This window comes from Leptinotarsa decemlineata, unplaced genomic scaffold, assembly GCF_025532065.1.
Source record: "Leptinotarsa decemlineata unplaced genomic scaffold, Ldec_3_MD MMD2_tig00026354_RagTag_RagTag, whole genome shotgun sequence".
NCBI classification, from domain to species: domain Eukaryota; kingdom Metazoa; phylum Arthropoda; class Insecta; order Coleoptera; family Chrysomelidae; genus Leptinotarsa; species Leptinotarsa decemlineata.
The window spans coordinates 4700351-4714206 of NW_027412702.1; the positions used below are offsets into that span (position 1 = coordinate 4700351).

The window sequence follows — 13856 nt, forward strand, 5'->3', positions numbered from 1 at the left end:
TTCGAATATGACATCGATTTTCATTCACTGATGAAGCAAGTTTCATTGAGATGAAGTTATCAACTCCCATAACCTCAATATATAGGCCGAAGAAAATCCCCATGGGATATTGCAAATCAAACACCAACGGAAATTCAACATGAATGTTTGGGCTGGTACCATAGGAAACCATCTTATAGGAACATTCGTTCTACATGACCGATTCAATGGAGAACGTTATTTGGAGTTCCTTCTGAATGTTTCAAATGGACTTTTGGAACATGTTCCATTGCAAACCCGAAGAAATATGTGGTTTATGCATGATGGCACATCTCCTCATTTTACTCTGATTGTGCGGGACCACCTGAACCATACTTTTGACAATAGATGGACTGCTAGAGGTGGGCATATGCATGGCCACCGCGGTCCCGGATTTAAATCCATTGGATTTTTCTGTAGGGACATCTAAAAAGCCTTGTTTACACTGAAACTATTCAGACAAGAGATGCTTTATTGAATAGAATAACATTACATAGTTAAATCATACGGAACGACCCTGGAATGCTATTTCAAGTACAGTCTTCGCAGACTTCGAAAATGTATTGAAATAGAAGGGTGTCATTTCAAGCAGTTTTTATAGCAGATTTTTCATTAATGTTTGCTCTTGAGGCTTGCGATTGATATTTACGCCATGAGTATGGTTAAGTTAACGTGTTTGCATTATAAAGATTCGTTATAAACATTTATTTCTATTTTCATTCAAAATTAATCTTTTCGAATAATGGCAGACATCTCAGGTTGGATGCCGTCGAACAAAAGCTCATTTTTATCAAAAATCGTTGCTACGATCGATTTTTCAACACGAATACTTTCATTCAGAAAATTGTCTAAATAACCTGATTTTCTTGAAAAATATTGAAAATATCTGTCATTTCAAAGTATTGGGGTGTGGACCATCGGGGGTAGTCCGTTCCTGAATTTGTACCACAACAACCGACTCCTGCACGAAAGCTCATCAAAGTAATTCATTTGTTCAGTCAATGACCAAAATTTGGTTGATTTTGAATATTCACTTGAAAAGTTGTCAAAGAAAAACCTTTTTCATTTTGTAAATTTGAGGGCCGTAACATAGTAACAAAGGATTTTAGGAAAAAAAAGTTATATGAAGTACTGGTGATATTTTAACCTCATCTATACATTACCGAGAGGAAAAGAGGGAGTCCAGGGACATCCTGTATGTGTGTTCATGTACTCGTAAACTTATGAGGAAATGATCGAACACTGGTTCATCAAATATATTCAATTCTTCACTGTTTGTTCCGAGCACTTCTGTTATTTCGTTACTTTCAGTACAATCGATTTTAAAAATTCAAGATTTCTCACAGACAGGGCGTGGTGTGCTAACTGTTCTGCATACATTCCTTTTTGGTAGTGTAATAGGTTCCAGCTTGTGGCTGCTGAAATTCTTAATAATTTTTTCTGTTATAACAAAAACCTATAACAATAGTTTTTCAATTTTCTTTAGTTCCAAAATAATAAAAAATGTCTTCTTCACTCATGAAATTCATAAGGTTATTTTTTTGATCCAAAATACGCACTGTGATGTGAATCAATTTATGGCCTTCTGGTCATCTGGTGTGAGGTTTCTTCGTAAGATTAAATCCAGGCTCAATATCGAATGAGAAGAGAATGTGGGATTCTTTATCGTTCGTAGTTCTGGTTACCTTACAGTGGAAGAGCTTCATGAACCAAGAGCCGAATCGATCCCTCTACGAAACCCTTCATCACTTGGAAGGATCGATTGCAGCTTGAGAAATGGTTCTTCCTTACGACAGTTGTTCTGAAAATCTTGCGAAGAAAAATGAATTAGATAATTTAGGAAACACTTGCTACATGAATAGCATTTTACAAGTGTTGTTCATGACAAAGAATTTCAAGAAAGAGGATTTAACGATGATCTTCAAACATGACTCAACCTCTGACGAAAGCACCAAACTCTTACGAAGGTTCGAAATAGATGAACACTTCAATCTAGCAGACCACTATTATAATCTTCATGCTGTCATTGTCCACTGTGGTTCTGGCGTTGAATCTGGTCATTATTACGCATGGGTCAACGACGAAACAGACTGGCTTAAGTTTAACGATAGTCGTGTCACTAAGTGTTCTGACAATGTCTAGAATTTATTGGAACCTTTGGAGACACCCTACATTTTGTTCTATGAAAGAGAGGACATTTTGGCAAATCAATTTCTTCAGATGATGTGGTGCTGCAGGTTTTTCTACAGCTGAAAAAGCAAATGCGCCACTGGAATCAATGAAGTCGACTCGGAGTGCTAATTAATTTTTGTTGTTTCATAATTTCATGATTTGTATTACTTTTCCTCTTCAATTTTCATGAAAAAATATATCCATTTTCATGAACCAGATATTATATTGCATTATAAGCGGATGAATCTCACAATTGTAGTGTTTATTGGTAGTGAGGATTCATGTACCTGATTCGATGGGAATATGTCATGACTGAACCCTATCATGCTTGCTAAAGACTTTGGATGTGTCAGATCAACCTTACATATTGATCGCATCTCTCATTTGAATGTATTGTTATTGGCATGAAGGTGAAAAATGTCATCGGCAATGATATCGGATTGGTATTTACTATGTGTAAAACAGTCTTCTTTAAACAATTTCTGACTAATCAAGTACGTGTCATCGAACTTAAAAAAAATGCTCCAACGAATCTGCACCACTGTTTTGTATGCTTTACAAACTTCCTTCTTGTTGGAAAACTGCTGGAAACTATATCTAAAAGAGCACGAAGAATCTTTCAAATTATGGACAGATCACTTTACCATCAACGATAGAGAAAATCGTGGGGAAAGACGCATGGAAATCATGGAGAAAACTGTTAAGCAACACATTTATAAAATAGGTATATTTGAAATGCTTTAACATACATAGTGATCTTCAATACAGTTTTTGGGAAACAAGGATTTAGGCGACCTTCTTTATTTGGTACCCACATTTTCTAGAAAGATCATATGTGAAAGAAATAATATGCGGTTTCTTTTGAAATCAAAAAACGAGAAATAAAAATATTTATTTGAAATAAATATTGGGAAATATAAATTATATTTTGGTTTCTCCTAGAACTAAAAAACTTTGTCAGTTTTCCAATAACATTTTTACATTTTGACCGTACTAATCCACTAATAATGCCATCTGTGAAGCAAATTTGAAACTCTAGACGTCTATGTCAAGAAAGCAGTAACTAACTCCACAGTTTTTGATGAAAATTTTTATACGTAAAAATGTTTAAGAAACAAAAAATCCGTAAATCTTACAAAATCCAAAGCACTAGCATTTTTTATCTGTCCATGTTCAGCATATTCTCGATTCGCATATCCTCATTTTTAGAGAACTGGTCCTGAACATGCGCCAGCGCAATTGCGCTTCATCAGAAATCTAGTTTGTTTTCATTAAAATTACGCGTTGTTTTGAGTTTGTTTTATTTTAATTAATTTCAGAAGGTATGTCATTTTGATTATCCCGAATATTCCTGAAATATTGTGCACATTGAAATAATTTTTGAAACCACTGATGGTAATAGGTGTTCAAGAAAAAAGAAATTAATTAAACCGGTTGATAACCTCATTTATTGCATGTGCAATTAATCTTTTTTGAAAAAGTTGACATTTGTGACTATTATTTTCAGATTTTCTTTAAAATTATATAATTGCGTTATTCTTAAAATAATTTCGATGAACATATTTTGTCTTCAAGTAAATGGCTATTACATCTGGGAATTGGTATGGTTGGGAGTTTCTTATATTGCTTTTTGCTTAAGCTGACAGGATATCATCATCTTTCAATTCTATTTCAGGATATCAAGATGTTTGGATCACAACTAGGAAACTTCCCAGTGAGTTTCTTGAAAATTGCTACTTGAGACTTTTACTCAGCTGATTATTAGTTTTCAGTAAACCCTTTCCTCCCTGAGGATACCATGAACAATTCATCTGAAGGAACTGCTAATACAAGTAATGGAGCTGGAGATAGTAATCAGTACCAATTCGACAAAACAAAATTGATCGTTAATTACATACCACAATTTGCAACAGAAAATGATCTTGCTCAAATATTTGGTCCACTCGGACAACTAGAAAACATTAAAATAATGAAAGACTTCAAAACTGGATATAGCTTTGGTTTTGGATTTGTGAAATATTCCAGCCCTGAAGAAGCTGCCAAAGCAATTGCCGTGTTGAATGGATTTAACTTCAGGTAAGATTTACACATATTTTGCATATTTATATATAATATAATCCCGTCCAACAAGAAATATGAAAAAACAAAAGGTACGAGCTTTTCTTATACATACTCTAATGAAGCATTTGCTAAAATTTTAACAAATATTTGCCTAATAAGTATTTATTGTTTATAATAGACTGAGACCTCCTGAGTTAAACTTATTCCTTTGATTTGTTTTAATCATAAGATACTTTTACAAAAACTTAATGGCTGAAAATTACTCTAAACTTTTTCGTCAACTTTACATTTTACTTCTACTTTGAGAAAGATGTCACAATGTAAATCAATAGACCCTTCAATTTTTTGGCATGGCTGAGCCTGAGTCATATTTTACGTTCAGTATTTTATCTAGTACAAATATCCAATCACATTTCATTTGAATTATTCAGAAGAAACGAAAAAGTAAGTGACCTAGTTGAAAAAGAAAAAATCCAAAAGTTACGCCTGAAAAGAAATAATAATATTAATCATTTGACACCAATACTTTCTATTTTATAAACTTCACAAAATTTTGTTTTGAATATCGTAAAATATAATTGATGTATGTATATATGTAATTATTGAAACATGCAGAAAATATGAGTTATAGGTGATAATGTTACGAATGATCTTATATTTGCTCCCTGCATTTAGTGCAGAAAAAACCAATCAATAAAGTAGTACAATAACAATATTTTCTGAAAAATGACCCTCAATTTGGTCTCAAAATTTATATTACTAATGCCACCAACAATCAATTTTTGGTTTCAACCTGAAAAATGTTATGATTTCCAGCAATTCTTTTCAGTACTGAAACTAAATGTGTACATACTATTATAATATGTTTATAGACATAATTTTAATTTTAAAGTTTCTGCTAGTGGAGACAAATGAGTTTTTTAAATATTTATTATTTAAAGTTAATTCCGTAAATAAAGGGAATCAATGCTAATCATAGTTTATTATGATAAAATCATTTGATGATATTTTACTTTTGATTTGTATAACATAGTATTGATAACCAACCCCTCAACCAGCTCCCTACTATTAAAATGCTGTGGATAGTTTTAGTAACTTTTTTCATTGTTCACATATGTGCTTTAAGTAAACTATGGAAGAATAGAGCACCATAAATAATTTTATCTAATGATTGGATTGTTTGTGGAAATAATATTGCTTTTCCAGCCCCCAATCTTTGTGAAAATGTTAAACTACCCCCCTCTTTATACAATTGATGCATTGGATTTGTAATATGATGAAAAGGTCTATAGAAGAGTTCACAATACTTTTACTTCTACTTCAAACTGAGTTCTCGAGGAATTCCTTAAAGTAATAAAATGTGCATGCATTAACACACTGTTTAGTCACTATTATTTGTAACTTAACCCTGTTTCGCAATCTGGTATTATGTTTCAAGTTTGAAGACGCTGCTTTGTTTAGTATTTGTTTGGTAGCCATCAATAGTGAACGTTTTCGGCGAATTTGTGAAAATGGGGAAAATTGGTCTGCTCTTTTGTTTACAACAGTAAAATATTGGGTAGCAGAGAAGTGAGGCCGTACGAGCTGCCTCGTCGTACTGAATGATCGTCGACTAAAAGTGTCGTGAAGATTTGTTCGAAGGTGATTGACAACTCATATCCTCAAAATAAGTCGCTGGTTCCGGGTCCGTACCGGGTATCCAACGTTTGTTTGAAGGTGATCAACATAAAATCGAGTGGTCCCAAGCTGAGATCAAACACAGGGAGGAACATTGTTTTAGAAGGAGATTCAAAGAAGCTGTATACATGTTGGCCAACAATGTATTCAGCCAAGCAAGCATACAGATACGAAACATATAGAAACCCATAATCAAGCAAAAAATGACCAACTCCCGCCAAACAGTCATCTCCCACTAAACCGGTGAAGCGGAACCCACTAAACCGGTGAAGCGGAAAAATAAAATCGAAGATAAATGAAAGTACTCGAATGATCCAAAATAGTCATCTCTCGGAGGAATTAGTCCAGTCATCACCCGAAGACGATTGTGGATACTAACAATCGAAACATCGTGAAGTAACTTGGCTTGGAATCTCTTAACTTTTTATTTTTAATTTTTGTTCAATTGTTCTATTTTTACTTGTAAGATTTGTGTAGATGTTTCAATTGAGTGTTTAGTGAAGTTTCACAGAAACAAATCAGAATTTTTGCGTTGTTTCATAACCATTTCATACCTCAGGCACTCTATTTGCCGGATTCAGCCCCCTCGCATTATTATCTGTTCCCAAACTTGAAAAAATGGCTCAGTGGTCAAAGATTTTCAAACCATGAAGAAGTGATGTTAGCAGTTGATGGCTATTTTGAGATGCTCGACAATTCTTATTATAAAAAGGGTATCAAACTTATTGAACATGGCTGTGAAAATTGTGTAGAGCTGCAAGGAGATTATGTTGAAAAATAAATTTTTTTGAAGAAATTTTGTGTTTTCTTTATTAGGCCGGATACTTCTGGGACCACCGTCGAAGCCCGTTCTGCATCATTAATCATTTAGAATTACAATATGTCATAATATAGATCAAATAGAGCATTCATACACCACACATATTACCCTAAATTTACACTTTCAGCGCATGCGTCTCGTTTTCTTTAACTATGGTTTATGAATTGGTCACTAAATACTACTTTAACTTTATTCATTTCAGAATCTCTTTAATTGTTGCACATAAAATAACACAGGTTGATGTCCGACTCCATAACACAACAAATTAATGGAATACTACTCCCATTACCGACAAAATATGATTTGCTATCCATGATGTTTAATCATGACAATATGATATTCATGAGTTAGTTATTCATGAGTTTCGTAGTAACATGTCTACCTGATAACCTCATTTCAGAGAATTGAACCGTATCAAAAAAAAATTCACAAATCGAAATCACTAAGTAATTGTAGAAGAATACCTGATATCGTTTCCTATATAATACATCTCCAATTTGTGATACTGACACCCTCAAATTTCAGTCTTCCCCTTTATTTTGTTAATTTCTAGCAGAAGTTCAAAGTTTATAATTACAATTTTTCATTGGTTCAATCTTAATTTGATTCATTGTCATTCAGATACTTTTAATTTCATTAATTTGTGCATTTCAGGAATAAACGTTTGAAAGTTTCATATTCGAGACCCCCAGGAACTGACATGAAAGATTCAAATTTGTACATAACAAATTTGCCAAAAGATGTTACCGAACAAGATGTAGACATTTTATTCGGAGAATATGGAGAAATTGTGCAGAGAACAGTCTTGAAAGATAAAATTACTGGTATGCCGAGAGGTGTGGCATTTGTAAGGTAAATTTTTACTTTTCAATAGATCAATCATTATGAAAACTGAATAATAAGAAAGCTTTTGAAAAACTAGGAAATGTGATTAATTTTTTTTATATTAGCGGAATTTACAGGAAATCCTTCCAACTAGTTTCAAATGAATAGAGAAATTTTAAAAAATTGTAGAAAACCATGGGCTAATAGTACTTTTTTTAACAAAATATAACAAAGATCAGAAACTGACTATCACAAAAATTTAGTACATACCAGTAGTAGTAGTAATAAATAAACCTACACGTAATATTGGAGAAATTAGGTGTTTTTTAAATATAGGATAATATTGTGGTTGCTGAGAGATGCTAGTGGAACATAACTGATTTAAATCTCACCCCAATCACTTATAATGTGAAAATGTTATCATTTTATTTACTAGATAAGTTATGAAATAAATATTCGATATCGGGTTATCAACAACATTTTGAGTGAACTTTTGCAGACATGTTCTTTATTCTATCCGATTAAACACTTTCTGACATTTTTCAATATATTACTTCTGTTACTTGAACATGAGAAGTAAGATCAGTTGTTCGTATTGGAGGATTTTGTATAGACAAAATTTTTCATCTGCGATTCAACTAAGAAATATAATAAGATAGAATAAGAATATAATTGGCAAGATGATTTCTGAACTTCGCTAAGGTTAGTCAAAAATTACCATTCATACCATAATTATTTATACTTACATAATGAGTTTCGTGTTTTAGTTCCTGTATATGACTGGCAATGGACTATAATTTTGTTCATCGATAGTCTATATTTCTATTCTTATGATTGAGGTAGCATTTTCAAACTTTTCAAAGAATAAGGTAGGTAAAGGTATTAGAGTTGCACATATTGAAATTAAAAATATCATATTAGAGTGAAGAATATCTTCTTAGATGTAAGTAAATCTAGCAGCCTATTGTTCTTTCTCATTGATTAACATTACAGATCAATTATCTCGTGAAACTATCAGAAATGATTAGCTTATCAAATTATGAAACAAAATTACTATTCATATTCGAAGTTTGTCAGTACTGCTTCCATTTTTGAACTAGTAAAGTTGGCATGTGACAAAAAATAAACTTAATTTATAGAAGTGAATTTTATGCATTTTCAGGAAGAATTGAGTCATTGGGATGCAATATTCACAAAAGACTGCAACATACTTTGAAAATATTGTTTGTTCTCTCTCTTTTGTCTATTCTGTTATCTTTCAGAAGTATGCAGGTACTTTCCAAGAATAAACATAATTTTCCACTTTGGTGATACCAGTTTCTAATTTTCTATATGGTGAGAGCAACTTTCTCATCGAACATTTTTTATTGCTCCATGCTTTCGACTAGGTAGGTATATTCAAAGTGAGTGGGTCTATTTGACCTTCTTTGGCAACCCGCGAAGGTTTATTGTGGGTCACACCTATTCAAACTCGACCAAACAAATCCAACTTCTTGAAGAAGTCAATTACTTTATTTGGTGAGTGATCTTTCAGGTCGGCAGGTATCCTACTCTTGAGGATACAACTCACTCGTTTCCTAGCTGCACCACGTAGCCTCCTAGGTTTGCCAGGAAGGGAGGTCATTCAGTATGTCCATCTTTGCAAATTTGGGATCGGATTCTTTGTTTACTTTAGGCTTTCTAGGACGAGAGGGCACGTGGTAACTCGATGGTTCTCTTGCTGATAACTGAGTGTGCCTCTAGGCACGGCTCCACAGACACCTTAGGAAGAAGCTATCGTTGGGATGTCATTCAGTTAGAAAATAATGTCATCAGGGATAATGCTGTTATTCTAATATCTAGCGATGCTATCGTGGATGCAGACACCCGATAGCTGAATTTGCTTACCATTCCATAACCCAAGCTGACACATTTGCAAAAATCTGCAGGCAGCCACCCCCTTAACTAATTCAAAAATCATTTTTTGATTTTTTATTTTATCGAACCTAACAGAAACATTTCTTATACACCCTCAGAATTGTGATATAACCGAGTTTGTGTCATGAATAACTTTACAGTTCTGGTGTCTAAGAAGAATATGATTGAAAAATATGATTAATCAATCATACATAAGAAGGTCTTTATGAGTATTCAATTACTTGATTTTTAGATACTCAAAGGGAGAAGAAGCTCAGGCAGCAATAGCCAATCTTGATGGAAAATTGTTGGAGAATGCAATGTTACCATTGAGTGTGAGAGTAGCAGAAGACCACGGAAGACAAAAAGCCCAATACTTAGAAGCGTGGAATCCCATGGCCTATAACAGGGGTAAGAGAAGGAATTTTTAAAGGCGTTTTGTGTGTCATCAAATATGTATTCATTCAGTATAACTTTCTGTTCAATATTTTACGTTTTGTGGGTATTCAAAGTTGAACTACCAAATCAAATTGTGGTTTGATTAAAAAAACTGAATTATTCAGGTAATTGAAGTCATTAGTGATAATATTTTCATCTTATAGAAATTGTATTCTGGGAAATTCTCTTATTTCTAGAACACCAATTCAAGTAATAGATTTCTTGAAAGCTTCAACATTTCAATTACTCTAATTTGACTTTTTATAATTCTTACTTAAATGTTGAATGTGAGTAAGAGGTACCGTTCATAAACTTAACCCTGGTGATTGAACAAAGTATTCTTATAGAATAGGAAACACATTATTATTTAGTAGTTGTAGTATTTCATATCCATTTTGATTTTCAAGTGAAATATTGTGTTTTTCCAGACAGTAATAATGATTTATCGACCGTTGGCAATTCAAACCAATATAAGTTTATTCATGGATGAATATAATAACAATGAAGAGAAGAGAATTGAAACTTTCTTTGTTTTTTACCACTTTTATAAAAGTTTCATCTGGTTAGCTGTTAGATTTTGCCGTAATTATATGTTTTACTTAATATACTGTGGTAATGTGCTTTTTTAGCTTCCAATAATGTTTCTTGATATTGTCGTTTACAAGTTTTATAGATATTTTTATGTTGTTCAGAAGGATTTCGCCTTTGTATATTATATGCAAGCATTAATGTTGTGGAATTGGCCGCGGTGGTAGTGCGCCCGACTCACGATCGGAAGACCGTGGATTCGATTCCCGCCTTGACCAGATATTTTTCTTGAGAGAATTTATCTGGTTGAAGCTGGAATGATTCTGCAACCGTGTTAGGAATCACACGTTAAAAGGTAAGATCTCGTTAGTCCTTAGCTCGCACAAGTTTCTCAAGTTTTGAGAGTTGTCGTTCATATGGGGGCGACAGCTGATTAACGGAAAATAGATTTTAAACAGATTAATGTATCTTTTGAGGCTGTAACCTCAGCACTTATCCATTTTGACGCTCTCTTTGATTTAATTCTTACTTTTGTGAGTGGAAAGCTAATGTTATAATAATACATAAATGTGATTTCATTAAAACAACGATAAAAATTAATCGGCGCTCCGGGGCGACTTGATTGATTCGAGTGGCGCATTTGCTTTTTCAGCTGCAGGAAAACCTGCAGCACCACATCATCTGAAGATCTTGCTCTACCAATGTCCTCTCTCTTATGAAACAAAATGTAGGGTGTCTCCAGAGGCTCCAACAGATTCAATGCATCGCCAGAACACTTCGTGACACAACTATCGTCAAACTTAAACCAGTCCGTTTCCTCTTTGACCAAGGCGTAATAATGACCAAATTCAACGCCAGAATCACACTGAACAATGACTGCATGAATATTATAATAGTGGTCTGCTAGATTGAAATGTTCATCTAGTTCGAAACTTCCAAAGAGTTTCTTGCTTCCGTCAGAGGTTGAATTTTTCTTTAGCATCATGTCTTGTACATACACTGGACCAATCTTCTCTTCACTTTATTTTCTTTAACAATTTTTGAACAACGTTTACAATTTGCTAATTCAAGTTCACTGGAGAAAAGTGACACAGCACCTTCTCCTGTCGCCATCTTGATATAACTCTGAGGTACTAAGTAAGAAAAGGATGCCTCGAAAAATTAATGATCGATAGGAATAGAAAATCTATCATTTATGTTCCTCATTGATCTGTTGTGAATGACCTATCTTCCTACTATTTTTGAGACTAGGTACTTGGGTAGTGCAGTAGCCAAGATCTTGTTGACGAGCGTATTGAATAAAACATGTTTCATCCAATTTCAACAGTTGCAATTCCGTAATATGGGGGGGTGATATATGCTTGAGGTGTAACCGCTTTTATAAAACGAATGCATTTTTGCAATCTTACACGGTGTTCATGTGATGAACAAAGTCTATAAACAATATCAACAGAGTTAGTAAGCAAGAGTACAAGATAATTGCAAAGGATTATTTGAAGGGGAATAGTTTTTTCAAGGCTTAGGTAGGTTCTCTTTGCAATGCACCTAATGGCTTGGAGAGAATTTGAGCTGCTGGTCAAAAATAACACCAAGACATTAAGCTTCAGATACAGAAGGAATTAATTCTTTGTCGATTCATGCAATGAACTTATGAAAGCGTTTTATGTTGAAAGATAATCCAATAAGAATATTTTATGTTTTTGAGATATTATCTTTGTTCTGCACAAATGCTACTCCCACCACTCTGTTAAAAATGGCTGTTCTACTTATTGTAGTCTTTATTTGCAAATTTGGATAAATTTTGAAGTGAAAGTAATTTCTATAAGAAAAAATAACATATGACCATTTTATATATTCTTTTGGATGTTATAATAGAGAAGAATAAATTTATTTCTAATTGAGAAAAATGTTTCAATGTTTTCTATGTTTTTTTCTCTCAGAGAAATGAATTGAACGTAATTTCAACAATGACTCCATTTTTTTTTCTGAATAGATGCCAAATTTGAGGTCTCTGAACATTAACGTTCTCGAGTTAATTTCCAAATCATGTCTGACTATGCTAAAGAGTAAGCTTATGAACGCAGCCCTAGGCACTGAAATGTTTTTATAAAATTTGTTAAACAAAGCAGTTATTCATGAGTTTTACTTTTTTTGCTGTTCTCACTCCTGTGGAGATCTGAAGGTTCCTAGTACTTTTTTGATTATCAAAAATTGTTTCCTTTCCTCAAAATTTTCTTGTACCATTCAGTAATTGAATAGTTGTAGCATTAAAAACAATCAAAAATAAATTTAAATTTAATGTTTATTTCCTAGGAATACCCCAAGTTAGAGGAGTTTTGCCTTATAGAGATATTAATGTACCGAGAGGAAGTTTTCAAAATCGTTATGGCAGATTTCCTATGAATAACATGAGAAATATGGGAGCTGGAGATACTTTTCTTCCAAGCTCTTTATTCTATTGAGGAATTTGCGAATTTTTATAAAAATTATTTTTGTTTCAATTTTTAAATGCATTTCGTCGACAGTCAGCTTTTTTTCCTGCAAGTTAATGTGTTTTGTTACTTTTGTTTTGGGATGTTTTTGTTGTTCAGTTAATAATTTGTTCGAAAGTTGTTCTATGTTTTGTTTTTGCTGATTATCGGCGAATTGTGAAATTTTCCTCGTTTTAATTGATGACCCAGGAGACTGTTTTTTGTTAATTTTATGAAATTATTTAATGATTAATATACAAGTTTCTACTGTGTGTATTTATAACTAAGACTAATACTTTTCACATAAATTATCATGTCAAATGATTTTACTCCAATTTGTTCATGTGAAAAGTCAAGCATTCTATGAAAATGTAATTGTGTTATTTAAAGGAATATATTTACTTTATAGATAGAAAAAATTTGACTGATCAAATTCACTATGAATCTTAAAAGTACCTGGTAACATATTAGTTTATCAATCAATTTTTTCTATCATTAACTGTAAGAAAGTGTTACTAATTCTTGTATAATTTTATTTTTTGTGTATGTAATATGTGAAAATGTAAAATACATTATTTTTGTTGTAATTTGTTTCGTTTTTCATTATTCTTGAAGTTGCTGAAAAAGAGGAAATTCTTTATTTTTGCACATCTCTGGCACCAAAGGGAAACAAAAGTACCAACTGAATATCAGTTTATAAAAATAATAAACAGAAATGCCTAAAAACAGGTTTATTTATTTTTTTCCTGGAGAATTTTTTTTGAAATAATATCCGATAGTTTTTTGTATCTTAAGATATTTTATTGAATTTGGAAATGGACTCAGGAGTGCAAGGGCATACAGAAGGCTGTCAGGGTACAATCTTCTGACACTGTCAACATTCTGAAGCCTTGCGAATCTTGCCAATAATGTGAATGCTATGATTTTCTGTATATTCGCAAATAATTAAC

At 32.9% G+C, this 13856-nt stretch overlaps 1 protein-coding gene across 4 annotated transcripts; it reads left to right on the forward strand.

The window, feature by feature from the left end:
* Nucleotides 1-3299: 3299 nt before the first annotated feature.
* LOC111502720 (sex lethal) lies at nucleotides 3300-13493 on the forward strand. Of its 4 annotated transcripts, none has more exons than XM_023156869.2 (6): nucleotides 3300-3512; nucleotides 3866-3904; nucleotides 3956-4266; nucleotides 7403-7600; nucleotides 9723-9880; nucleotides 12749-13493. In XM_023156869.2, exons 2-6 carry the CDS (start codon nucleotides 3875-3877, stop codon nucleotides 12895-12897), a joined length of 846 nt encoding a protein of 281 aa, XP_023012637.1. In that variant the 5' UTR covers nucleotides 3300-3512; nucleotides 3866-3874; the 3' UTR covers nucleotides 12898-13493. The 4 variants fall into 4 exon arrangements, with proteins under 4 accessions (XP_023012637.1, XP_023012635.1, XP_023012638.1 ...); XM_023156867.2 differs by lacking the exon at nucleotides 3300-3512 and adding an exon at nucleotides 3530-3585; XM_023156870.2 differs by lacking the exon at nucleotides 3300-3512 and adding an exon at nucleotides 3647-3791 and having other exon boundaries at nucleotides 10336-12951.
* Nucleotides 13494-13856: the final 363 nt, after the last annotated feature.